The sequence below is a fragment of the Palaemon carinicauda genome, chromosome 23 (assembly GCF_036898095.1).
Source record: "Palaemon carinicauda isolate YSFRI2023 chromosome 23, ASM3689809v2, whole genome shotgun sequence".
Lineage (NCBI taxonomy): Eukaryota > Metazoa > Arthropoda > Malacostraca > Decapoda > Palaemonidae > Palaemon > Palaemon carinicauda.
The window spans coordinates 91,894,515-91,921,815 of NC_090747.1; the positions used below are offsets into that span (position 1 = coordinate 91,894,515).

At 38.2% G+C, this 27,301-nt stretch overlaps 1 protein-coding gene across 5 annotated transcripts in view; it reads right to left on the minus strand.

Annotated features, from left to right (window-relative positions):
• Nucleotides 1-313: 313 nt before the first annotated feature.
• Nucleotides 314-27,301, minus strand: part of LOC137617237 (protein amalgam-like) — a 33,926-nt gene continuing 6,938 nt past the window's right edge. For 2 of the 5 annotated variants that reach the window (XM_068347195.1, XM_068347194.1), the window contains exons 7-12: nt 23,610-23,732; nt 23,281-23,383; nt 18,204-18,396; nt 16,477-16,707; nt 13,023-13,149; nt 314-3,233 (exon numbers count right to left, since the gene is read on the minus strand). In XM_068347195.1, coding sequence (XP_068203296.1) covers nt 13,034-13,149; nt 16,477-16,707; nt 18,204-18,396; nt 23,281-23,383; nt 23,610-23,732 — 766 coding nt within the window. In that variant the 3' untranslated portion in view covers nt 314-3,233; nt 13,023-13,033. The remainder of the gene's footprint in view (nt 3,234-13,022; nt 13,150-16,476; nt 16,708-18,203; nt 18,397-23,280; nt 23,384-23,609; nt 23,733-27,301) is intronic. The other 3 variants (XM_068347197.1, XM_068347196.1, XM_068347198.1) reach the window with 3 other exon arrangements.

Consider the following 27,301-nt stretch of genomic DNA (forward strand, 5'->3'; position numbering starts at 1 on the left):
CACTTTGAGTACTGAAGACAGGTCATTTCATCTTTGGTTCCTGACTTTTTAGCAAATCTCAAAATCCATCAATCACCGATTCCAGATTTTCATTATTTACAGTGTCTTCACTTAGAGAAGTAACAAATGATCCGAATGAGTTACTTTGGTGTCTCGTATGGGTTCTAGGGTTCTACCTTAAGAGAACCTAGGTTGCCAGACCTAGTTTACATACAGTTTTAATCACATGTAACTAAAGATAATCTATGAAATTTCAATTAGAATATCCTAAGAATTGAAAATGAAATAAAACAAGGATTCTTACAAGAATTAATTTACACCAGTTTTTTTTATTTATAATGGTAATCATTACATTATCATAGGACATTACTAAAGAACTAACAACTACACAAATCACAGTTGATTTTTACACAGACAAAAGAAATATGAAATATCTTTATTCTAACTATGCTATGTAGAATGTGAGAGAACATACTATTAGTCCATGGCTTTCTAGAGTGAACAGATGAGGGTTTCCCTCCTCCCTTTTAAGAAGTTTCCTCTCTTGGATTGTAGCTACTGTATCTGCTCCTTTCCCTCATCACTTTTCACAAACATACTAGTCTTACATGAGTTCTGGTAGTGAAGTGGAATGAAATAACTTTTTACAGTATTGTACAAGAGGCAAATTTTAAAAGTTGTTCACTTGAAAAAAAAAGGTATATGGAAGTCTATATTTAATACTTACATGTGAAGGATATGTTACACTATGCACAAGGATACTTTGTCTTGATAACTCTGGGTATATATGGTTCACCTGAGCACAGACTGTCACTTTCATAGATATTAGGAGAGGTATTAGGTGGCAATATTATCACATTGCAAACCGCAGATCTTGATATGTACATCTATGCAAAGAAATGTGTGATAATCAAATAGTAGAAGAAATTTTTTTAGTGATAAATATGATTTTGGCACCTATTAGTAATGATTTATTGTGTATGAATTTTTAAATGGTGTAATTGTACTGTTAAAGGATTATTCCACTTAAAAGCAATAGTTCAAAAATTGTGCTTGAAGAGCATGTGTTGTATCAGTAATGCTAGTAGTCTTTTTCTTGCTTAGTCTTTTACAGTATTAAAAATAAATTGCACTCCCGCAGATCCATTCATTGCAGCACATGGTTTTTGCAAGTCATTCTATATTAACCTTTTCCTTAAAATGTATAGTTTCATTCATATTAACTCACTTTTTGCACATGAAATCTGCTTGAAAAGCTTTTAAATCTTCTTTTTTGTCATATTAATTTTGATAAGAGTTGAGGACTTTGTATAAATGTTGTAATGTTATGCTGTACAGTATATCCTTTATACTTATTTCACTAAAATGCATATTACTTGTACTAGAAATCCTTGTAAATTTACTGATTCTTGAAGACACACTTAATGATGGGATTGACATAGAGCAAGATAGGTATGAAAAGGTCTAGTATGAGCGGCAGTTGGTTGTAATGAGATCCAAAGGCCAGTGGAGTGGTTGGGTGTATAGTTAGTTGTTTCAGTGAGAATATTGAAAGAACTACAGGATATTATTTCTAAAGAATATTAATGAACGTTTGATTCAAAATTATATGATTTGCCATGTTCAATTGAATCTCCAAATAGAAAGGGTTTCAACCCTCCTCTCATGACACAGCTTCTCTTTCATCTCCTTTAGATTCTATAAATATCTACTACACTATTAAGAGCTTATCAAATTATTCATTAATACTATTAAATACTACCTTCTTGATACATATCAATTTTCTTGGTCTTTGGATCAGGTATAACTTTGTGTCTGTGGTACAGTAGTGACTACCCAATTATATACTTTTTCAGTGTAGTTGTACCTAACTTGAGCATTTGTAATGAAAATGTTGCAAGTATTTCAATTTTCTAATGACTACTTGAGCGTAAATAATGATACACGGATATTTGTTCTTTCATTAATAGATCTCGCTGCACGGAATGCTGTTTTGGTCTTTGCTGTATTTTCTATAAAATCTTGCCTAATATTTATTATGAAGGGGTAGCTACATACAAGCAGTACCATGCCATCCATGGGGTAGTACATCGTAATTTTTAAGTCCTACTATAATATTTATGTCTCGAATACAGTATTTAAGTTTTGAGAAGTAAGAAAAATTTTATAAGATTTAAGATATCTCAAGAGATCTCCTATACAGTACTAAAATTTAGTACAACATAGAATACCAAGGGAATTAATGTAATAAGGAATAAGAGTTTATAGTGCTATTGAAAATCAAATATGATTTTGAAGTGAAAAGAAATTTTGTTTTTATGTTACTCAGAGACAAAAGGAAAAATTGAGATGAGAAAGATTTGGGGATGCTTACTTTTACTACAAGGAGAGATAGTACCGTGAATATAATATACTGTTTAGTACAAGTAGCTCCTTATTGTGATTTCATTGCACAATTTGCTCATACATCGTGTATAGTGTACATCATACTAATAATAAACATTGTTAATCTGTGGTGTGACTTATAAGAAAAGATTTTCATGAACCATGATCATATTATGCTGTTTGACTTGGAAGGACCAGGGAGTGGCTTAAAATCAACGGAGACCTGCTCATTCACTTATTTTTTTCAATATGCTCGGAACCAGTTCCCTGTGATTGGTGGGGATTGACTTTCATTCTTGTCATTCTTTTCTAGTTGCAAGTAGGACTACTTTACTCTAGGGCTCAGCTGAATATTGACAGGGCCTTGGTGTATTTCCTTTACCTATACCAAAGTATTATCAAGGGTCTGATGCATTTCTTTTACCTATGCCTAAGAGCTGCCAAAGCCTTGATGCATTTCTTTTAACTATTCCCTTGAACTGTCATGGCACTGGTATATTGTCCTTAGTCATAGGCCTGCCTATTTACTTTGATATTTCCATGGATCTGGAATATTGTTTTTTGAGTCATAGGCAAGCCTGAGACTTGCAAATGCTGTGAAAGTTATAATGCATTCTTTTCAGGTCAAGGGTAGAGTTAGATACACGGACTTCCAGGCAGTTTCTCTTAGGTCAAAGGTAATTCTACCCGTCCCAAATACTATCAGAACCTTGATACATTTCTTCGTAGTTGATAGACAGGACCAGCAATACCTAGGCCTCTGAGGTATTTCTTTTTCATTCAATGGCGAGATCGCTGTCACCCAAGTACATCTCTAAGCCTGGGATAAAGGCTATTCGCCTCACAACCTAAAAAGAAAAAATTAAATTAAGCTTAGTTTCATGAGATAAGATTTGAGACTTACATTTGAAGGTACATTATATGATGATGTGTTTATTTCTTATGAAAACAAATGAATACTGACATTTGAAAACCCATTTTAGTAATTTTCAGTAAAGCTTGTACGTCGCTTGATTCATATCTCTGATTTAATCACCATCCTATGTTAAGAAATAGAAAATTTTGATTTATAGTATTTGAAAAATGTGTTAATTTTATTTTATTTAATTTGTTTAAATTTGAAGTTTAGACAGATACTGTATAGTACAGTTGAAGTAGTGACTAGTGTTCTGCTGTGTGTGCCCCTGTATGGTGCTTGTAACGTAATCTCTTAAAACCATGAATTTCTATAAGGTTCATTTTCATTCTTAATACACAGTCATGGAACAATGAATTTTTTTCAAATAGCAGTTAAAAAATGGTAATATAGAAATTTGCTATCTGAAGTAAAATTTGCTAAGAAAGTTTTCAGTTATACATAGTGTGAAACCAAAGAGTAGTTATGAAACCTTTGTATTATTAATAGCTCATTTATCTTGTCAATGCGAAAAGAAAAAAAATAGCCATCAAGAGCTACACAGAGAGGAAGAAAGCTAGATATAGAGGAATTGGTGACTAAATATCCTAATCATGAAGGTTGATCTGTTTTATTTTTTTAGGATTGTAATGTATCCAGTGTACCATAAAACCCAGATGTACTCTTTGCACTGGTGATCCATATTAATAAAGGAAGTCTGTCCAGATGTTGTACAGTATTTGAAACTTGACTAGAACATATCGTCTTGAATCATAGTGTATAATCAGAAAGTTCATGGTATATGGAGGTCTTTATGTGAATAATTCTCGCCTATTTGAAAGGTAAGTTTTACTTTGGTACTGTGGATGTCACTCAGCCTGGCAAGGTCATTATTACTATAGTATTGTATTGAAGATATCATAACAAAGTACCTGTACAGTATTTTCTTTATTTTATCACACCATAGATTAGTCATGTGCTTCAGATTTTTTCAGCGGTGATTTAGTTGTTAAAACATAATTCATAGACCATCATTTTGAAATTATTATAGTCATGAGTTACCAGGAGAAAATGACTTTAGGCATTTTTTTGTGGTTTTGATAAGCATCCAGTCGGAACTATATGAATTATAACTATAGGTACTCATTTAGTAATTTGTAAATTTTCAATATTAATCTTACCCGATGATCATGTAGCTGCAACTCTGTTGCCCGACAGAAAAAACCTACGGTCGGGATACGCCAGCGATCGCTATACAGGTGGGGGTGTACAACAACAGCGCCATCTGTCGAGTAGGTACTCAGGTACTTCTTGTCAACAAGAACCAATTTTTCCTCTGTCGTGCCACCGGCAAGACCTACTAAATACGCCGTCCCTAACTGGATTTGTTTTCACAACGATTTGGTGAAGTACACTATTCCAGTTTTGAGCTTTCGCTATGCAGGGGTTTTTTTTTTTTTTTTTCTTCGTTTCAAAACTTGAATTCGTTTTGGATAGATTTAATTATGGTGACGAAGAGATTATGGACTCTCTTTCACTTTTAAATGGCCGACCCTTCCCTTAGACGGAAGTGTGTTTAGGTTTTTGGTAATTTTGCTTAACACGTTATAGATCCATTTATTTTATATCTCTCCGCCTTTTTAGGCCTCTTCGGTTAACTTTCCAATTATTATAAACTTATAAAAAATAAATTTTTATGTTTGTTTATATGCGACCTTTCCTAATAGTAGGCGGTCCTAACTTGGAACCGAAGTTAATTAACATTGAGCCCGTTATATCGTATTTAACCTTTAAAGAATTTAATACTTTTTTAATTTTAATGTTTTATGGAAGATTTTCTTTGATAGTCTCGTACTGTTTTCAAAGATGAACTAACGTTTAGTTTTTAGTCTCCGCAGTTGTTGACGTTCAGAACGTTCAACTTGCGCTCTATCGTTACGATAGAGAGAGAGTGTATCACGGTTTCACTTTGCAGTAAGAGTAAACCGATTCTAGCGTTTCGTTCATTCTTTCTTAGCTTAAATGGTTTAAATTCTAAATAAAGGAACTTTTTATTTGGGAAACCTTTCAGTTTTTTCCTTTAGCAAATAACATGTTTTAACGATATATAATTGGGCTCTTCTCTCAGGTGCTAATCAAGAGAGAAGAGAGAGAGAGATAGAGACGGAGGGAGAGAGAGGAGAATAAACGTTTCGTTCAAGCGGGTAACGTTGTTCTCGTTTTTTCTCTCTTCTCCCTAGTCGCTGTAGGGGAAGAAGGTAAAACGTTTCTAGGGTTTTATTCTTGTTCCCAGGCTTTATGCGGTGAGAGATTGTAACCGTAGTTTATTTGATCTAGTGTTTAGTCTCTTTTCCAGCCACTGAATTCTTTATCTTTGTTTATGTTTTTCTGTTGCATTGTAAAACTGTTTTCGCAATTACTACCTTTTAATGAAGGATAGGATTGCGTGTTTCAGGTAGAAATCAGTTAAAGTTTCAATTTCAGTGAAATAAGTGCAAACAGAAAATCAAAAGTGATAAAGTGATATGCGCAAAGTGTTACAGTGTTGCGTCCGAGGGTTCGTCTGTTCGTGCCAGTTGTTCACCTAGTCCGGGACCTCTTACAAGCTCCCAAGCCCAGGGGAGAAGTAATGTCGAACGACTTATGGGTTCCACAGGCCTTGATCGACGAACAGACGTTTTTCCCTCCGTGGTTTCGGGCGTATCTACACACGTTTGCCGACGTGAGATCGCCCCACCCACACAAAGACGAGAGAGCCCATTTTTTCCTCGTCTGCGGAAGAGGTTTCTCGTAAGAAACCATGGACCAAATCTTGCAGCTTTTAAGTGCAAGTCGGTCCCTTCCGCGCAAGTCCAACGGCCTAGGTGTAGCCACTGGGTCAGTTCGGACTCGCTGCAGTCATCCGACGACTGCACACCTCCCAAGAGAGGCAAGGTGGTACCGCAACAGGCAGTAACTCCGTCTGTTGCCGCACCAGCTGTTTTAGACCCTCAGTCACAACGGACAGTAGCTCCGTCTGTTGCCGTTTTTTGTAGACCCTAAGTGGTCTTTACTGCAGTCTATGCAGACTCAGTTAGCTGCGGTTATGCAGGAGTTTCGTGCGGAGAAGGTTGACACTGCTCTCGTTAGCCTACAACCTGCCACTGTTGTGCGCCCAGCTCACGCTGAGGCTGCCTGCTCCCACACTCCGGCTGCGGAGAGCTCCACCTCCGATGCGCAATCAACCCTGCCAGACGCATGTTAACGTTAGCCAACGTGCGGCTCCCTCCGTTAACATGCGTGAGCTACCGCATCAGCAGTGGGAAGGTGGAGTCAAGCTGCCGTGTTTTGACGCGATGCGTTAGTTTCCGCAACCCACGGCAGTCCCCACCACGCACCACCACTCCGCTTTGGTTGTTGCCTGCTCCCACACTCCGACTGCGGAGAAGGTTGACGATGCACCCGTTTGCCTACAACCTGCCACGGTTGTGCGCCCAGCATGGCTGCCTGCTCCCACACTCTTGTTGTGAGAGCTCCTCCACCCATGCGCTGTCGACCCTGCCAGACGCATGCTGACTCCCACAGACACACGGAGCACTCCGTTGCCGTGCGTGAGCTACCACAAGCTGCCGTGTTTTGACACGGTGTGTCAGCCTCCGCAACCCACTGTGGTTACCGCCACTCGCCCGCAGCAGACTAGTCAGTCAGGAGTTGAGGCTTCCCCACACAGCTTTGGTTGTTGCCAGCTCACAGACTGTCAAGCAGTTACATGACGTTGCCTTCTGGTCTGCTACTAATGCACCAGTGCTGTATGTCCTCACGCACCTGTTGTGGTTGACAGTTCAGTTTTTGACAGTTCACAGACTGTCAAGCAGTTACATAACGTTGCCTTCTGGTCTGCTGCTTTTGCACCAGTGAGACCCTCACTGAGATAAGCTAGCTTTTCTCGGACATGGTTCCTGTAGATGAGAAAGTGCTGTTCTCCCTCCTTCTGATATTCCTTTGAGGACTCTGTCATTTGGAGAGGAGCCTTAAGCTGCTTAGCCTCCTATGGACTTTAATTAAAGCATAACAAGGCTTCCAGGGATGGTAAATGGTTCCGCTTCAGTCGCTAACCCCGTCTGTTGCCACACCTGCTCCCATAGACCCTAATGGGCTTTGTTGCAAGACATGCAGTCCAAGCTTGTGTCCTTGTTAGAGGATTTTTTACGGAGAAGAACCTTCTAGCCAACAACCTTCCTACCGGTTGGTTGTACGCCCTGTTGACGCTGAGGTATCCTACTCACGTCCGCCAGTTGAGATGGTTCCTCCACCGGTGCGACCCAGTGTGGGTTGCCAGTCGCACGTTGACGTTAAGCGACTCTCGGAGGTGGTTGTGGACGTTCAGTGTGTCACTAGGAAGACGTTCAACAACCAGCAGAGGTGACTTGTTGTGACGCAGTGCGGCAACCTCAGCAACCCTGTAGGGGGTTGACTGCACAACCCAGACAGTCTAGACAGTTTCGGGTTGACGCTGTACTTCCTCGCGTTTCCATGGTTGACAGTTCACAGACTGTGCAGCAGTACCATGATCTTGTGTCCGGCTCCGTCACGCATCCACCAGTGCGACCGGATTCAGCGAGTCAGACATTGCCCACTCCGTTGCCGTTTCCTCATCAGTTTCGGATGAGGAACCCTCTGATGAGGACATTGCTGAACAAGACGATCAACCCCCAGCCCTGCTATCCATCCAGGAGATGCTGAAGAAGGAACACTGCCATGTCAGGCTGTGGATGAGTCTGGTTAGGACACTGTCATCCGTGGTTCAATTTGTGTCACTTGGAAGACTACACCTCCGTCCTCTTCTATATCATCTAGCTTTTCACTGGAAAAGGACAAGACGCTAGAAGCGGTCTCGATCCCGGTTTCCGGTAAGATAAAGTCTGGTCTGACTTGGTGAAAGGACTTTATCAACCTTTGAAAGGGTCTTCCCCTGACTGTTCAGACTCCCAACCACGTTCTCTTCTCGGACGCATCGGACGTAGGCTGGGGTGCGACATTAGGCGGTAGGGAATGCTCGGGATTATGGAACTCGAGTCAAAGGACAATGCATTTCACTGCAAGAAGCTTCTGGCAGTACGTCTGACCTGGAAAAGCTTCAGGTCTCTCCTTCAAGGCAAAGTGGTGGAGGTGAACACGGTCAACACCCTGCTTTGACGTACATCTCCAAGCAAGGAGGGACCTACTCTCTGACATGGTACGAGTTCGCAAGAGACCTCCTCTCCTGTTCAACAGGTCTAGACTTTTCACTAGTAACGAGGTTCATCCAAGGCAACTTGAATGTCATAGCAGATTGTCTCAGTAGGAAGGGACAAATAATTCCAACATCTTGGACCCTCCACAAGGATGTATGCAAGAGACTTTGGGCCACCTGGGGCCAGCCAACCATAGATCTCTTCGCAACCTCGATGACCAAGAGGCTCCCAATACTTTGCTCACCTATCCCGGACCCAGCAGTAGTTCATATAGATGCCTTTCTACTAGATTGGTCACATCTAGATCTATATGCATTCCCTCCGTTCTAGATTGTCAACAAGGTACTGCAGAAGTTCGCCTCTCACGAAGGGACAAAGTTGACGCTAGTTGCTTCCCTCTGGCCCGCGAGAGAATACTCACCGAGGTACTTCGATGGCTAGTAGACGTTCCCAGAACACTTCCCCTAAGGGTGGACCTGCTACGTCTGCCACGCGTGAAGAAGGTACTCCAAGGCCTCCACGCTCTTCGTCTGACTGCCTTCAGAATATCGAAAGACTCTCGAGAACTAGAGGTTTTTCGAAGGAGGCAACCAGAGCGATTGCTAGAGCAAGGAGAACATCCACCCTTAGAGTCTACCAATCGAAGTGGGAAATCTTCCGAAACTGGTGCAAGTCAGTATCCGTATTCTCGACCAGTACCTCTGTAACTCAAATAGCTGACTTCCTCTTATATCTGAGGAAAGAACGATCTCTTTCAGCTCCCACTATCAAGGGTTACAGAAGCATGTTGGCATCAGTCTTCCGTCACAGAGGCTTAGATCTTTCCAACAATAAAGATCTACAGGACCTCCTTAAGTCTTTTGAGACCACGAAGGGGCGTCGTTTGGTTACACCTGGTTGGAATTTAGACGTGGTTCTAAGATTCCTTATGTCAGACAGGTTCGAACCACTTCAATCAGCCTCCCTGAAAGATCTCACCTTTAAGACTCTTTTCCTGATATGCTTAACCACAGCTAAAAGAGTCAGTGAGATTCATGCCTTCAGCAAGAACATCGGATTCTCATCCGAAACGGCTACATGTTCTACAACTTGGTTTTCTAGCCAAACACGAGCTGCCTTCTCGGCCTTGACCAATATCGTTCGATATTCCAAACTTATCGTATGGTTGGAAATGAACTAGAAAGAGTATTATGTCCTGTAAGAGCTCTTAAGTTCTATTTTAAAAACCTTTACGAGGCCCGTCTGAAGCTTTATGGTGTTCAGTTAAGAATCCATCTTTGCCTATGTCAGAGAATTCTTTATCCTATTTTATCAAACTGTTAATACGAGAAGCTCATTCCCTTCTGAATGAGGAAGACCAAGCTTTGCTGAAGGTAAGGACACACGAAGTTAGAGCTGTCACAACTTCCGTGGCCTTTAAACAAAATAGATCTCTGCAAAGTATATTCGACGCAACCTATTGGAAAAGCAAATCAGTGTTCGCGTCTTTTATCTTAAGAATGTCCAGTCTCTTTACGAGAACTGCTACACTCTGGGACCATTCGTAGCAACGAGTGCAGTAGTGGTGGGGGCTCCACCACTACAATTCCCTAATTCCAGAACCTTTTTAATCTTTCTCTTGAAATATTTTTGGGTTGTCCGGAAGGCTAAGAAGCCTTTCGCATCCTACTTGATTTGGCGGGTGGTCAAAATCATTTCTTGAGAAGCGCCTAGATTAGAGGTTTTGATGAGGACCTTTAGTATGGGTTGCAACCCTTCATACTTCAGCTCCTAGGAGTCGCTCAGCATCCTAAGAGGATCGCGAGGCTCAGTAAGGAAGACGTACTTAAAAAGGCAGAGTAATGGTTCAAGTCGACTTCCTTACCAGGTACTTATTTATTTTATGTTGTTATTTTGAATAACTGCTAAAATGAAATACGGGATACTTAGCTTCTAATGTTAACATGTATGCTGGTCTCCACCCACCCCCCTGGGTGTGAATCAGCTACATGATCATCGGGTAAGATTAATATTGAAAAATGTTATTTTCCTTAGTAAAATAAATTTTTGAATATACTTACCCGATGATCATGAATTTAAGGACCCTCCCTTCCTCCCCATAGAGACCCAGTGGACCGAGGAGAAAATTGGTTCTTGTTGACAAGAAGTACCTGAGTACCTACTCGACAGATGGCGCTGTTGTTGTACACCCCCACCTGTATAGCGATCGCTGGCGTATCCCGACCGTAGGTTTTTTCTGTCGGGCAACAGAGTTGCAGCTACATGATCATCGGGTAAGTATATTCAAAAATTTATTTTACTAAGGAAAATAACATGTTTCTATAATTGTTACCTCAAGGTCACATTGCTTATACAGTATGTACTAATCATGACATTTGGACATACAACAAAAAAGTTGATTTGGGGAAAACCATACTTTTGGAGAGGTGCTGTATGGTCTCCGAATGCTTTCTTGTTAAAGGCTAGAATAGGAAATCCAGTACGACAAATTACCAAAGAAATATTGCATCGCCTGCTCTAGGGCCAGGGTTTCAATGTGAAAATCATGGACCCAGTGTGCATATGGGAGACCCAAGAACTCAAGCACTATTGAACTTGTCACACCACCTCCAAAGCTGAAATCATCTGACAACTGATGACACATCATCACTAAGAACCATTATTAATCTGGAGACAATGCTACTTGCACTCTAACTTATGCCAAGCTGCCATCTTCCATAGGCAGAGTGAGAATTGAATATCCCCCTTTCCTGCATGAAGCTTGGTAGGAGGGAGGGTTTTCCCTCAAAAGTAGGTTTCCCTCACGTTTTGAGGGTAATGTACTGTGTTGTCTCCCAAGAGTAATACCAGAGCAATAACTGAGTAGATTCATATACCATAAGGGACAACTGTCTGCAAGTAAAAAGCTTGATAATGAGTTTACAGTATACTGTAGGTGAGAAAAAAACTAACAAGTCTGATGATCACCTCATAAGGGAAAAACTCTGGAGAAGATGCTAGAAGCCTGTTAATATTTCTACTGAAGGACCTAGTCAGTGTGCCCCCTCTTCTAACTGTTGTAGGTAGTAGTCTGGTTATGGCACAGCCACCCGTTGTGATACTACCGCTAGAGAGTTGTGGGGTCCTTTGACTGGCCAGACTATTAAATTGAATTCTTTTCTTTGGTTACAGTTCATTTTCCCTTTGCGTATACATACACCGAATAGTCTGGCCTATTCTTTACAAATTCTTCTTTTTCCTCATACACCTGACAACATTGAGATTACCAAACAATTCTTCTTCACCCAAGGGGTTACTGCACTGTCATTGTTCAGTGGTCCCTTTCCTCTTGGTAAGGGTAGAAGAGACTCTATCTAGCTATGGTAAGCAGCCCTTCTAAGAGAAGGACACTCCAAAATCAAAACAGTATTCTCTAGTCTTGGGTAGTGCCATAACCTCTGTACCATGGTCTTCCAATGTTTTGGGTTAGAGTTCTTTTGCTTGAGGGTACACTCGAGCACACTATTCTATCTTATTCCTCTTCCTCTTTTTTTGTTAAAGTTTTTTTATAGTTTATAAAGGAAATATTTATGTTAATATGGTTACTGTTCTTAAAATATTGTATTTTTCCTTGTTGATTCTCCTTACTAGGCTATTTTCCCTGTTGGAGCCCTGGGCATATAGCATCCTGCTTTTCCAACTAGTGTTGTAGCTTAACAAGTAATAACAACAACAACAACAACAATAACATCCTCATGTAGGAGTTACAAACAAGTTAGAGTACCATGCATGCATGTTATACCACTTTAAGATGTTTCAAGTGGTGTCATATAAATACCCTATGCCCAGTCAGGACCTAAGTGCTAATTGCATTTCAGTATTTACCAGGTGAGACATCAGTCTCATACCAGCAAGTTTTCCCCTACTTCCCGACCCACTAGGTGACATAACTGATTACTTTTCATTTGAATTACCCCAATGAGTCAATATATACCGGTATATATAAAGTATTAGGAATGTGACTGAGAGGTATCAAAATATATTTTATTATTAAGATTCTGTTTCTTACCACTTAAGATTCTGTTTCTTACCACTTTGCTATATAGTACAGTGCTATATTCTGTAGGATGAGATAATGAATAGACAAGTATCCTAAAGGAGTAAAATTAAGCAGCTCCATGCACTTACTGTGTAGGATTGTGTGAAAAGTGAAATATAAACTTCGAGAAAAATAGCTTACTTGTGCAGATCCTTGATGGATGGCAAAGGAAAAAGGATGAATACATTTAGATATGTTATAAGTCAAGCAGTTAGAAAAGACTCAAATTTCTGTATACAATCATAAAGATAGGCAATGTTCTGAATAGTTTATATTTATTAATCATTGCAAACAGAACTCTTTTAATAGAATGTTGGGTAATCTAATAATAATTCTTCTAATAAGGCTACAGGAATTTAATTGCCTAAAAGCTAATGGAAAGTTTTATACTTGCTAATACACTACTAAATATAAAAAAAAGGAATATGTTTCCAAAAAAAAAAAAACTTACCTCACAGCAAATTAAAAGAAAAAAGATGATAAACTTATAGCAGTTACTAACGCAACCATCTGAGCTCGCTTTTCTCTTGGTGTTAAACTGAAGGTTTCTGAGGTACCGTCTGACACCGATGCTTTTTCTGTCATGGAAGTAGGTATTTCGTGATTAATAACGAAAACAAAATATAAGGTTTGCAAGTTTCATTCCCATTACCTTTCATAAACATTTTGTTACAAAATATTTCAAATTTTTTATATTTACTAACAAGAAAAACTAAGCATTATGCAATTCAATGTAAAAATAGATATGTAGATGAAAGGAATCATAAAAAAGAAAACAAGATGAATATTTTTGAAGCTTGATACTGCACATATTGGGAATTCTATCCACTGCAAAAAATGGATTCAGAATTTTTTATGAAATAGTTGGATAAATGCATTGCCACGTTGGCTCTAAACAATAATTTGATGTCTTACCTTTTCTGTACATGATCATTAAAATGCATTTTCAACTAACATGAGCAATACAATTAAAAGACCTAAAATTGTGAAAAAGTCATTGCATATCAAAAAAATATTCTCTGTTTTTTAGGAATTTGTTTGTTGTTGTACAGTACTTTAGCTTCTTGTTTGGATTTGAATGATGGTAAGTAGTGATAACTGCAAGCAAATGAGGAAATTAGTTATTAGGCTCACTATGGTAATAAATATGGAAAGAGACTTTATGGCTTTGTCCGTTTATATTCAAACTTTCGACATTACGATCAAGTGCATACTGTATGTGAATTCACACTGAAAAAATTGTGGTAGTGTGTTTAGTTTATTTCTTTTCAAATTGTAAATTATTTAACATCTTGATTGGGAATTAAGTTATTTTATTCAGATAATGTTTTTATTTAGAATATTAAGACAAATATACTTTCTTTGCAATCATAAGTATTGTAGGATTAAATATTATGAGAGCTTTTAAGGGTAAATTTTATCCTCTTCGTACATTGTATGTTAAGATTTAACTGGGGTATATTTCATTTTGAGGGTTGAACTTTGCATAGTATTTTATAGTATAGCAACTAGTAAGCTTATTCTTACAAAAACATTTTGGTTTTTCTCTTTAGTGTTAAGAAATACATAAATGCATCTAGAGTAGGTACATTCATATTTTTACAGCATACAGTATCAATAAAAGGGAGTTTGCTATACCAGAATGCCTTATGATCATTTAACTCAAATTCTTTTTTTATCTCAGCTTCTAATAATGGCATTCGTTTTTATTTGTGAATCCTTTGAATCCAAATTTTGGATTAAATAGTGCCGAAAGTTAAAGGGTCCTCCCAGGAGAGTCCCTTGATGCATTCTTGAATGTTGTAAAAGATGTTCCAAAACCAGGAAAGCCTTCTCTTTATTTCAGTTTATAGATTTTTAGTTTGTCTCTGGGAGTATTTCATGATACGAGGCATAGGTATTGTACAGCTCTTTGCCAATTAATCCAAACATGTTCAGCGATTTTTTTGGGGGGTGATTCACAACTACTTATTCTTGTGCTTCCTGAGATCCTTAAGGGGGCATTATACTCCAAATTGGCTTAGCCTTGGATCATTCCGCATCCTATTCCTCCCCAAAAAATGTCATCTCGTCCACAGTACAGATGGCTTTTTAGTCAGTCATTGGAGTTTTTGAAATGTATTTGAGGCTCTGTTACAAGATCTTTTTTCATGTCAAATTCCACTTTTAGAGAGAAGGCAATGCAGACCTTTCTGAAAAGGGATTATAAGCTGTGAGCAGTGTGAGATTTTACTGTACGTTGTTCTTTTAGGATTAGTTATTTTTAGCCACATATAATCAGTTCCAGGATAGTACTGTCTGTCCTTACAAAGGTCAAAAGGTGTCCTGGCAAAGTTTATGGTCACAACCATTAGATATATTGGCACGTATAGACTGCTTGCATGTCTGGGCATATAATGAGGTAATCTACAGGAAATTGAGGCTTCATGATCCCTGAATGAATGGACATTTTGTTGAATAACTGTGTCAAGTGAATAAAAAAATACAGAAAATTTTCTCTCTCTCTCTCTCTCTCTCTCTCTCTCTCTCTCTCTCTCTTTTTTTTTTGGGGGGAGGTTCTCTGCTTTGCCACTGTGACCTCACATGCAGGAAGCATTTCTATATTTCAGTGCAGATTATAACTTTTGATAAACATGATTTTTTTTTTTTTTTTTTTTGAGATTTCGTTCTACCTATTTGAGTATAGCTTTTATAGAGCTTATAATGTGCTCTGAGGGAGACTTTCATCCCCACACCAATTTAGTTTTGGTACAATAAATTAGTAAAGTACGTAATGGAGGCTCTCCATCTTTCTTTATAGAAGGGATAGAAAGTTCCTGGTGTTATAGAATTATTTATGGTATTCTTTAGGAACATTATTCATGTGGATTGCATTCAAAGGTAATATATTTTCTAGAGGTTATTACATTCCACCCACTAGAAATACGAGTTTAGCTCAAACAGTTGGTAGTAGTTCAGAGGTAATCCCTGTAGGTAGATTGCAAAACATAGGTAAGCCTTGATCAGATGTGCCTTAATGAATTTCCATTTGTCATACCCTGGCTGACAGTTGCTTGCTTGCTTTTAGATTATCTGTCACTTGCAGCCAAACACGGGCTCTTGCAGCACTGCAATCTTTATGCTGACATTTATAGCTTTGTTGTATATATGAGGCATTTTTTGTTTAGGTTTGTTTCACTGCTTTCAAATATCCTTCTAGATGATTTTGAGTGATATGCTGCATCTATTAGTCCCTATCTGCTCCAGACATATTCATGAACAACTCCAAATCAATCAATCAGTGGATAACAGTATTATTGAGTTTATCTCTCTACTTCTACAGATGGTTTACATCTCATTACCTTCAATGATCATCAGAAATTGTATTTCTACTATAAATGCTTTTCTGCTTTGTTTTTCCTAAAATAAGTTTTCTTTTTCCAGAAAATTATGGTTGATTGTTGGACTACATAAACGAAAGATGCTGATGCTAAGTACTGTATACTGAATATTCATTGGCACCAATTTACTCTGTTCATTCCAAACCATCATACATTCAGTCATTACCCAATCATACTTTGAGAAAACGTTGACAAATTTTGAGGAAAACAGATGTATGAAAATTTCTGCAACCTATCATATGAAAGGCAAGTCATATTTTAAAGCTCTTTATACTTACCATATTTACAATATGTACTGGAATACAGTAACATTAAAATACTCTACCATTTTTGTGTTCTTTGCGGGGGAGCACAGTGATCAACAAAACTGACATTAAACAAACCAGTTCCCTTTGGCTAGGTCTTTTTAGGGGAAAGATTTGAATTTAGTCATAGAGGCCATAGCAACAGTAGCCTTTGAATCACATGGTGAAGAGTATGGATATTTTTTTCTTTCGTTCTATGTATCAGTAGAGGTGTGGCTACCTGCTGGTGGGATTTCATTTTCCTTGAAGATTTCTTGGAATATTTCCTCCATTTCTGTCATGTTGTCGGTAGGACTGATGATAGATGATTGGGCCGTAGCAATGTCCACTTCAGGGAGAGGCGGGGCTTGCGACTCTGTGACTCCACCCACCTCTGAAACTACGTCTTGATATTGGTCGGTGTTGGGAATTACCTCCTCATGGAGAAGGTCATCAGGAGGGTCTGTGCCAACTAGGAAACAAAGGATTCATGCGATACACAAAACTGAAAGATGTGCAGGATGTGTGCATGCACACAAATTTTTCTGAGGATTTGGTCTACGTCGAAGGACTTCGTTATTCAAGACATTTAACGATGATATTTAGACGTATGCATGATTGTGTGGTATCATACAAACAAATCTCAGTGATGAAACAAAAGACCATAATTATTCATGCACGTAGTGAAAGCAGCTCTACTTAAAATTATGAACATCTAAGGCAAAGTTCCAAATAGTTGAACTTGCATCACAGTACAGTACTCGTTATGGTCTGTTTTCATAGGTAAAGGGCAGTGGACAAACTGAAAATCATTGATTTAAGCTGAAAAAAGAACAATTTCCAAAAATTAAACAAGGGAAGGTGACACTACAAATCACTGAAATATAATTTGACTTTGATTGGGAACTACAAAAGAGAGATACACTATAATACAAAAATTGCTTCATGCTACATTGGGAACACTGTAGTAGCTTTTTTGTGTCTGTGTGAAGATGCAGCACTAGGGAAACATACTAGGATTTCTGAATGCACAACGTGCTCTCAAAGAGAGACAGGCATACGAACATACATACAGACACATACACACGAGTTTGAGGTATTTCTAAGGTTCAAGTAATGATGAATTAGCCCTTACAACATAAGAAATAAGAAAATTCAACAGTGTGACAAGATAATTTATAATGCTTGAACAATGATGGTCCCTTGGAAATTGTACTTATAATAAGTTTTACATAAAATGCCCACAGAAAAATTGTTTTCTAATTGTGAAATAGATTAGACCTAAGCTAAAAAATAAAAAGTTAATTTTATTTGTATCCTTTAGAGGTTTAAAACTTTACATGCTGTTTTCCTACAATTGGAACCCCATGTGCTTGGGTGTTGATATGTACACAACTTTTGTTTCTCGTGAGTATGTGTAATGCTAAATGGATTCACAGCATGTACTGTAAATGTACATGTGAAATTTTTCATTTTCAGAAAAATTACAATTGCATGCCACCAGATAACATGAAACACAATTGCAGTCTTATGAAATTACATATTCAAAATGTCATTATTGACAAAAAATTTAATGCTTTTTATACAAATTAATTTTGTGGATTTTACATTACAATTCACGTTTAAAATTTCACGATGGATACAAATGATTATGTATAGCAAGCAAGATACACAGTAAATACAAAGGCAATTTTAATTGGAGCAAATCTTCATCACTGACCAATTATGAAAATAGTAAAGCAAGAATTAAAATACAATATTTAAGCACTCTGAGAGCCATGTAAGCCAAATCTCTCTTATTAGATTGCTGGTAAGGTAATCCCTTTTTAATTATTAACCCTTTAGCGATACAGCGCTTAGAATACTTCTTATTAAGTGATGCATGTTGATTACTTGTTGGAATTTGCCCAAAAGAAATTTTTTATGAAATTTGATACAACAATATGTATGGCTGCGCGGAAGTCTCACCTGGGTCAAACGTTGTGAAAGCAAATGTTTCGTTAATGTCACTAGAACCAAATTCATTCTTGGCGGAGATTTGAACGTAATAAGATGCTCCGGGTTCCAAGTCTGTTAGTGTATGTTCCTTGGAATGGTACATTGATGAGGATGTCGTTCCAGGAACTGTGAAGTTTACCCACTTTTCGTCAGAGTCTGTCTCCTGCAGCATTGGGAAAGAAAAAGGAAAGGAGACAAAAAGGTCTTATTTGATTTGGTGTTGAAGGTTGTATACCATGATCCTGAAAAAGCAGACCAGTCTATGTTCTTTTAGATTAAAGACAACTTTATGCTAATTCAACCTAAAGTATAGGGATATCATAGTTCTCATATTTTCAGTGGTCAAAAATGCTTAACCATTTTGAAATTCTCCTAGAATACTCCAATACTAAAACTATTTCAGTGTAATGCAACTGGCAATTGAAATGAAGCACAGTGAATGACAGATGTCTATATCAAAGCAAACTATACGATCATGTTTAATATTTGTCTATTCTATTGCTGTTACTTTTGTATTCATCCAATGGTTTTGCCATGCAGAGTACTCTTAATTCCTTTCGTCAGTCAGCAATAGAAATCAAGTAAAGATAGAGTACATGCAGATAGATTTATGATTGTTAGATATACTGTAATTGATTTGAAGACACAGGTCTCCAAGCATTAATAACCTGCCAGTATGCTTATGTGCTTCTTTGGATAAGCATATAACATTTTTCTCAAAACTGTAAATGGACAACATATCGTCTGTTATTAATTTGTAAAGTTTTAAATAATCTTTCAGTTTCACAGATTGCTGGTATTATTATATAAAATATTATAAAAGGCCACTTGATAGCTGCTATGGTGATTTTGGTAGGCTAGAAGGACCTTTGATTGAATTAAGCAAAATAAATGTCATTAAGTAAAGAACTATTTTGAAGGCTACAAATGCTGTGGATATTCAGATGTTATATAGAATGTACACAACCTTTTAACTGGTACTATATGGTAACTGCTGAAAAAATTATTACACGCATGTAAGATTACAAGTGAATTACCATGTAGATGGACCAATTTTAAGAATTACAAATTGGAGATGAGTTTTCTTATAGGTCGCTAGGACAAGGTACATTTAAAACATAAATTTTTTTTATTCAACACCTTTACTTGCAGGAAAGAGGTGCGAGTGTATGCCAAGACTGTTTTCTTTGTTACAAATATAAAAATAATACTGATCTGATAACTATTGAATAATCAAATGTACTCTTTCCACACAATAACATCATTCTGTAGTACTATCTTTATTATTAAGATAACGAATCCATGATCATAGAGCATGTTTATAGAAATATTACTGGCCTTAGGCAAGTCTTTGACTAAAAACTTATCTTGTGGTGTGTCTAAAACTGCATCTCCTTGTGCATTTCTGGCTCTCAAAGAATGGTAAGTGTATCCAGAATTGTTATATCCTTAGCGCTGAATAATGTGAAAATTGTTGAACATATTTATAGCTTATATATCTAATTTGATTCTTACAAGTAAGGTGCAATAGCTGTGGATCATGGGTACTGTAATATCCTCTTAAAAGATGTGGATTTAGGTATGTACAGTAGTGTTTTTTTCCAATTTCTTTTACAATTTTTCTTGGTTTGGTGTTCTTTGTCAGCATTGGTGTCATCAGTAGTAACCAAAGGGACAAGCTAATGCCATTTATAGTTGGTACTGTACTGTTTTTTTTTGTTTTTTTTTTTAATTCCTTTTACAATTTTTCTTGGTTTGGGATCGCAGTATTGGTGTCATCAGCAGTAACCAAAAGGACCAGATGATACCGTTTGTAGTCTGATTACTCTTTGGCTGAAAACTAGCAAACTTTGTGGTATGATGCTTTATTGATTAATTTCTAAAGCATATTGTTTAGTTATCTGATTAGTAAAGAGAATGTCTGAGCACTTTTACAGTAAGTGTTGCATTTCATTGGGGATTTAGTTTTAATTAAATTAATACAGTAATTGTTAATATAATGAGTTTAACAATTAATAACATGGTTCTTTGTACTGTACTCATGTCTTTAGTTCATTTTACTTTGAGAAGTGTAATTGCTAATTGTATAAGTGTATACTGTACAGCTATTCTTCAGCATCTAGTTACATCTAAAGAGACAGTTGTAAGTTAATTCTATGTGCTATTTGCTGTATATTAATGATCAAACATTACGTACTGTATTTCATGTCAAAATTTATCGTAGCAAAAATCGAGGATATTTTTAGAGATGAATAATTTATGAATAAATTAAAAATTTCTTAAAAGGATTTTTAAAGAGAAGCATCTTAGAATTGCTTTGAACATAATGATTCAGACATTTTACAGTCTAAAAGATGAATATCTGGTGACTAAGGAAAATTTTCTGAATAAGTATATTCAAGAGTGACAACTTATGTTGTTAATAATAAAAGAGTTAATCTTTGCTTTCTCATTCTTTAAAATTAGAATAAAAATTGTAAGGTTTAGCTTCAATGCAATCATGTTAAATGAATTTCTTAAAGCAAAAGTTGACCTTTAGTAAATTTACATTTCATTTACTTTAGTAATTTTTTTTCATTTATGGCATTATTTCACACAGTTTAATTGAAAATATAGTTTGCAGCTTTTGTTTTCTTTGTTGTTGTGGTTCCATAATCGTATATTTGAACACAGAAACACGTATATTTATAATGCAGAGAGCGACTGTTGACTTGAAGAAAAGCTTTTTGGAATAGTAAACACCTTACCTTATAAGCAAAATACTGACCATTGTGAGCACACACAACAGAACAAGTGACTTCACACTTATGATTCCTGAAGGTGGAAATGTGTGGAGGCCCCTAATCCCAGATAACATCATTAACAATTGCAATATTATTGTGACATTATCAATCCTTTGGGTTTTCCCATTATTTAATCATATGAATGGCAGCCCTGTTATTGATAATTGGTAACCTGCATTCAAAAGCTGGTGGCATATTCAGCAATGACATTTCAAAAGGCTGGTTGTCTTACATAATAATGTTATCATTCCTGTTTCTAAAGGTGTGCAGCCCCGTATGAAATTGTTAGGATTTTATCTAAAGGCTGATAGCCCTGTATTCGAAGGAAGCTAGCTCCATGTGCAGTAGTTGCAGTTCTTGTTGTAGAAGGTTGGTAGCTTTCGTTTCTTTAAAATATCAGTAGATTAGAAGTTGTAAATATAGTACCCACGATTTATTCCCAATATTGTGACATTTTTGTGTCTAAGATAAGGAATTTGTGTGTGTCAATGTAGGTCACAAAATTATCGTTTCTGACATTAACCTCATGGCATTTGATACGTCCCATGTTATCATGGGCGGTATTAAAATAATGCTGTAATTGCAGAAATATATCAGATTTGGATCCAATTAGATTCAGAGAGCTATTCACCTATCTATCAAGTAATGAGATCACACCATGGATTGATAAAATGAAAATGTTACCAATAACAATAATCTCATTGATTATTTCTTTACTGTACTTTGAAAACAGTAACAGTAGTACTGCATGACTCTACCAGCTAAATGTACAGTATAAAGAATCCAGTCTTACACCATTATGTTGCATGAGGCGACTTAAATACTATACATAAATACTGTACACAAAAACAGAAATATACATACTGTCATACAAACATACAGTATACTGTATGTATATACCAAGTGAATGTATGTACAGTATGAATACTGTACTGTATATGAATAGTATGTACAAACACACAAAGCAAACATCTATATATGTGCTATATATATATATATATATATATATATATATATATATATATATATATATATATATATATATAAAAGGTAGTAATCCAAACACATTGTGTATTATATACTGTATATATATATATATATATATATATATATATATATATATATATATATATATATATATATATATATACTGTATATATATTATAATATTTTGACATATTGATGGTTATACAGGTAAATACACTGGTGCTGTACAGGATTGTAAATCAGTGGTTCTTAGCCATGGTATACAAACATTCTCATCGTGGATATGAAATATAATTTATGAAGTTAAGAAATTTTTGTTGATCAGTCAACATTGACCTTAAACGCACAGCCTCCCAAATACTTATTTTCTTTTACACTGAGCCGTTGTTACTGACAGTAAGTGGCCTCAGAGAAAAACAAACTGGATTATCTGTACACATTAACCATTCCACACTTTATAAACTATTGTCTCTCTTTTCCCCAACTTTCAACTTACAACTGACTCCTCGCATTACTCCGTTCAGAAAGATGTCTCAGACCCCCATTTGCATCAATCCAGTTACTCTCATCTGCATGTAATTTTTCATGCTTTCTTTCCATAATAAAGTCTTGTAATATCACCCAGCAACTTATCCTACATAACATGAATTCTCAATAGCTCCTGCAATACCTTCATATCAATTTTATCCTAAGTTTTTAAAGATTTATATATATGGTTTTTTACTCTGTACTGTAAAACTTTTATCATATCTTTGAATAACAATGTTATGATTATTCCTCTCAATTATTCCTTCAGAACCTCTCCCTCATCCAAACATATCTAGTCACATTGTTAACATAACACTGCATATCACCTTTAATTTTATCAAGAGAAAATGTGAATTCAAGGTCAATGAGAGATTATTTACCTGAATAGGTCAAATAATATTCTAGGACTTAAAACCCCCTTTTTGTAGCAACTCGCAAGAAAGTGGTACAGGGCTTTTTAAAGTGAAAGATTAATTATAAAATATACATAACTGTATTGTATTTGAAAAAAAGTCTTTGGCATTTAAGCAAGATATTCTCTGTTCTTTCACTTCTATGTGAAAAGGCAAGCAGTAGTATTTTACAAATTTCAAGATGGATAAAAAAATTCTTATCCATAAAACCGCAATTTACAAAATGGTTAAGAACCACTGTATCTACATCGAAATATAAATCAATGTCAGATCTATATTTCTGAATCCATGTAAACAGTATGCCCAAACTTTCATACACAATTGATCATTACTTACATTTCTATAAGCGATGTTATAAGCCAGTACAGGAGAGTAACTCTCTACTTCCCACACTAGAGTATACTTAGTGTCTTTTTCTCCGAGTTTTGGACTTGAAAACCTGGGGGGGGGAGAATAGTGGTGTTATTATTGTTATTATTTCTACAATATCATTTTCATTATTATGATTAAAGCTATGAATAGAAAGAGAATTTATAAAAATGTTATAGTGTTGCGTCATAAACAAAATACCGTATTGTTATTATAGACTCGGTGCTTATTGATACCATAATATTGATATTGTAAGATGTTATAATTGTGAAATGATGTTCAAGTTTTAACTTCACCTGACAGGTTTGGGTCTTCCTGTCAGCCGTACAAGGGCTGACGAATTTCCCATAAAATTGGAGGCATTGCAAGTATAGTAACCGAAGTCATCCTTCCGCACTCTATCAAATTGCAGCGAATGTCTGTAAATAAGAAATATGTGAAATTATCGCCCAATAGTTATGAAAAGAATTCGGTAAATTATGATTCAATATAAGCCAACAATTATTTTGTCAGTGCTTGAAATGCTTTATTCTACAGACGGCATTGTCACATATGTTTGTCTGTTAACATTGATATTACTACTAAAAGACTCTTGACATAAGAAAAACATCATTATGGTACTACATTTTTCTTGTGTCTAGATTATTATGAAAGGTAACTGTATCTTTTATCAAGGAAAAATCTAAATATTGAAAAATGCCTTTAAGATAATCAATAAAAAAATAGGAAAACAAAACAAAAAGGACAAGTACAGTAAGCAATTTAAAGAACACTTATATATAAACTTCAGTTTTTCAATATTTAACTTAGCCGGTGATTATAATAGCTGCAGCTCTGCTGCTCGACAGAAAACTCTACGGAAAAAATCCGCCAGCGATCACTATGCAGGTAGGGGGTGTACTTCAACAGCGCCATCTGTCGTCCAGATACCCAGTACTCATTGTAAACAAAGAACTCAATTTTCTCTCTGTCGTGCTACCGGCAAGACCTACTAATTCGCTGTTGCTAACTGGATTTGTTTTCACAACTATTTGGTGAAGTACACTATTCTAGTTTTGAGCTTTCGCTGTGCAGGCTTTCTCTTCAATAAATCCTTGCATTCTTTTTTGATTACGGATTATTTGTTGATGACTTTGGATAGTTTTTGAATTCCCCTTTGACCAATTCAAAATGGCTGACCCTTCTCAAGTCCCAAAATTCAGGAAGTGTAATGCTAGGGACTGTTCAAGGCGTCTTCCGAAGGCCTCTATCGATCCTCACACTGTTTGTTCCAATTGTCGGGATAAAACCTGTCAATTGGAAGATCGATGTGAGGAATGCGTTGGGCTTTCGGAATTCGATTTTATCGAATTCCAAAAATATACACGTAGGCTAGAGAGAGATAGAGTCAGGAGAAGTTCCTCTCGTTCTGTTGAATTTTCCTCTCCTCATGCCCCACAACTTATTCCTTCCCCTGTAGTGGTTGCTCCTAATCCCCCTTCTGGCACTCAGGAACCTTCGATGGCTGATATGATGCGTGCTATCCAAGCTCTGGGTGAGAGAGTTGAGTCCCTGGCTAGTGACCGTAACCAGCTCATGGCGGACGTCAAGGAGCTGAAGTGTAAAAGTGCAGTGGGAAGTGATAAAGTGAGTGATATTGTTGTGGATAGTGTTGCGCTTGAGGGTACGTCTGTTCGTGCCTGTCGTCCTCCTAGTCCGGGACCTCTTGCAAGCTCCCAAGTCCAGGGGAGAAGCAATGTCGTACGACCAATGGGTTCGAGAGGCTTTAATCAGCGAACAGACGTTCCCTCCGTGGTTTCGGGTGTATCTACCCAAGATCGCCCCTACCACACAAAGACGAGAGAGCCCATTAATACCTCGTCTGCGGAAGAGGTTTCTCGCAAGAAACCATGGACCAAGGTCTCACGACCGTTAAAGCGCAAGTCGGTCCCTTCCGCGCAAGTCCAACGGCCCAGCTGTAGCCACTGGGTCAGTTCGGACTCGCTGCAGTCTTCCGATGACTGCTCACCTCCTAAGAGAGGCAAAGCGGTACCGCCTCAGACAGTTACACCGTCTGTCGCCGCACCTGCTCCTGCAGACCCTAAGTGGTCTTTGCTGCAGACCATGCAGTCCCAATTAACGTCACTGATGCAGGACTTTCGTGCGGAGAAGGTTGCTGCTGCACCAGCCTCTTGCCTACAACCAACCACACACTCGGTTGTGCGTCCTGTGGACGCTGAGGCGACCTTCTTGCGCACTCCAGCTGACAGAGTTCCGCCACCCATGCGTTCCAGTGTGCCCTGCCAGCCGCATGTTGACGTTCAGCGACGCACGGAGCCTTCCGTTGACGTTCGCGAGGTACAACAACCGTCAGAGTTGTTTTGTTTTGACGCGGTGCGTCAACCTCCGCAACCCAGTGTGGTTGCCACTGCTCACCCACATCAGGCTATACAGTCTGGAGTAGACGCTGTGCGTCCCCGCGCTGCTATGGTTGTTGCCAGCTCACAGACTGGGCAACAGTTCCATGACGTTGCGTCCGGTTCAGTCACGCGTGCACCCGTGCGACCGGACTCAGCTAACCAGCCGTTACCTACTCCATTGCCGCTTCCTCCTCAATACTCGGATGATGGACTTTCGGATGATGATGGTGCTGCTCACGTTGATGAACCACATTCGGATCTTGACGAGCCTAAGTCCACGCAACCCTCTTTGGACTTTAGAAAAGTTCTAGCTCTGTTCAAAGAGATGTTTCCGGACCAGTTTGTGTCTGTGGCTCCGCGCTCTCCTCCGTCAGAGTTTGTATTAGGTATGCCGTCATCCTCGCCGGCCTTTACTAGACTCGTCCTCGCACGCTCGTCCAAGAGAGCTTTACGAGTGATAGGAGAATGGATGCAGTCCAAAAAGAGTCTAGGGAAGACAGCCTTTACGTTTCCCCCTGCTAGACTCTCTTCTAGATCGAGCGTCTGGTATGCCACGGGAGAAGTTCTCGGCTTGGGAGTTCCTGCCTCTGCCCAGGGCGACTTCTCAAGTCTTGTAGACTCTCCCCGCAGGCTAGCCATGAGACGCTCGAAAATATGTTGGTCATCTTCGGACCTAGACCACCTTTTGAAAGGAATATTTAGAGCCTTTGAGGTCTTCAACTTTTTAGACTGGTGTCTGGGAGCTTTAAGCAGGAAGATCTCTCCGACAGAGAAGGAAACTTCCTTGCTCATCATGTCCTGCATGGACAAGGCCATACGTGACGGGTCTAATGAGCTTGCTGCATCGTTCGTATCCGGAGTCCTCAAGAAGCGTGAGAACCTTTGCTCTTTCCTGTCAGCTGGAGTGACACCTTGTCAAAGATCCGAACTTCTGTTTGCTCCTCTTTCTAAGTGTCTCTTTCCAGAGGAATTGATTAAGGAGATTGCTGCTTCTTTGATACAGAAGGACACTCATGACCTGGTTGCGTCCTCTGCTCGCAAAGCCACCCCTTTGCCTACCTTGTCAGCTAGACCAAGGATGGACACTCCAGCGTCCCGATTTATTCCGCCCTTTCGTGGCAGAGCCTCCAGCAGAGGAGGTGCTCGTGCCGAAGGGAGAAGTGGAAAGAAGAAAGGAACCAAGTCCTTTAAAGGCAGAGTCTGACTGCCAGCTTCTTCAGACAGCAGTGGGAGCCAGACTCAAGAACTTCTGGCAGACCTGGGAGAAGAGAGGCGCAGATGCACAATCTGTGAAGTTGCTCAGAGAGGGGTACAAGATCCCGTTTGTACGAAAACCCCCTCTAGCAACGTCTCCCATCGATCTCTCTCCCAGGTACAGAGAGGAAGACAAGAGACGAGCATTGAAACAGGAGGTGTCTCTCTTACTAGAAAAGGGAGCGGTAGTCAAAGTCCTGGACCATCAAACCCCGGGCTTCTACAACCGTCTCTTCTTAGTGGCAAAGAAGACAGGAGGGTGGAGGCCGATGCTAGACGTCAGTGCGCTGAATGTCTTTGTCACAAAGCAGACGTTCTCCATGGAGACCACAAAG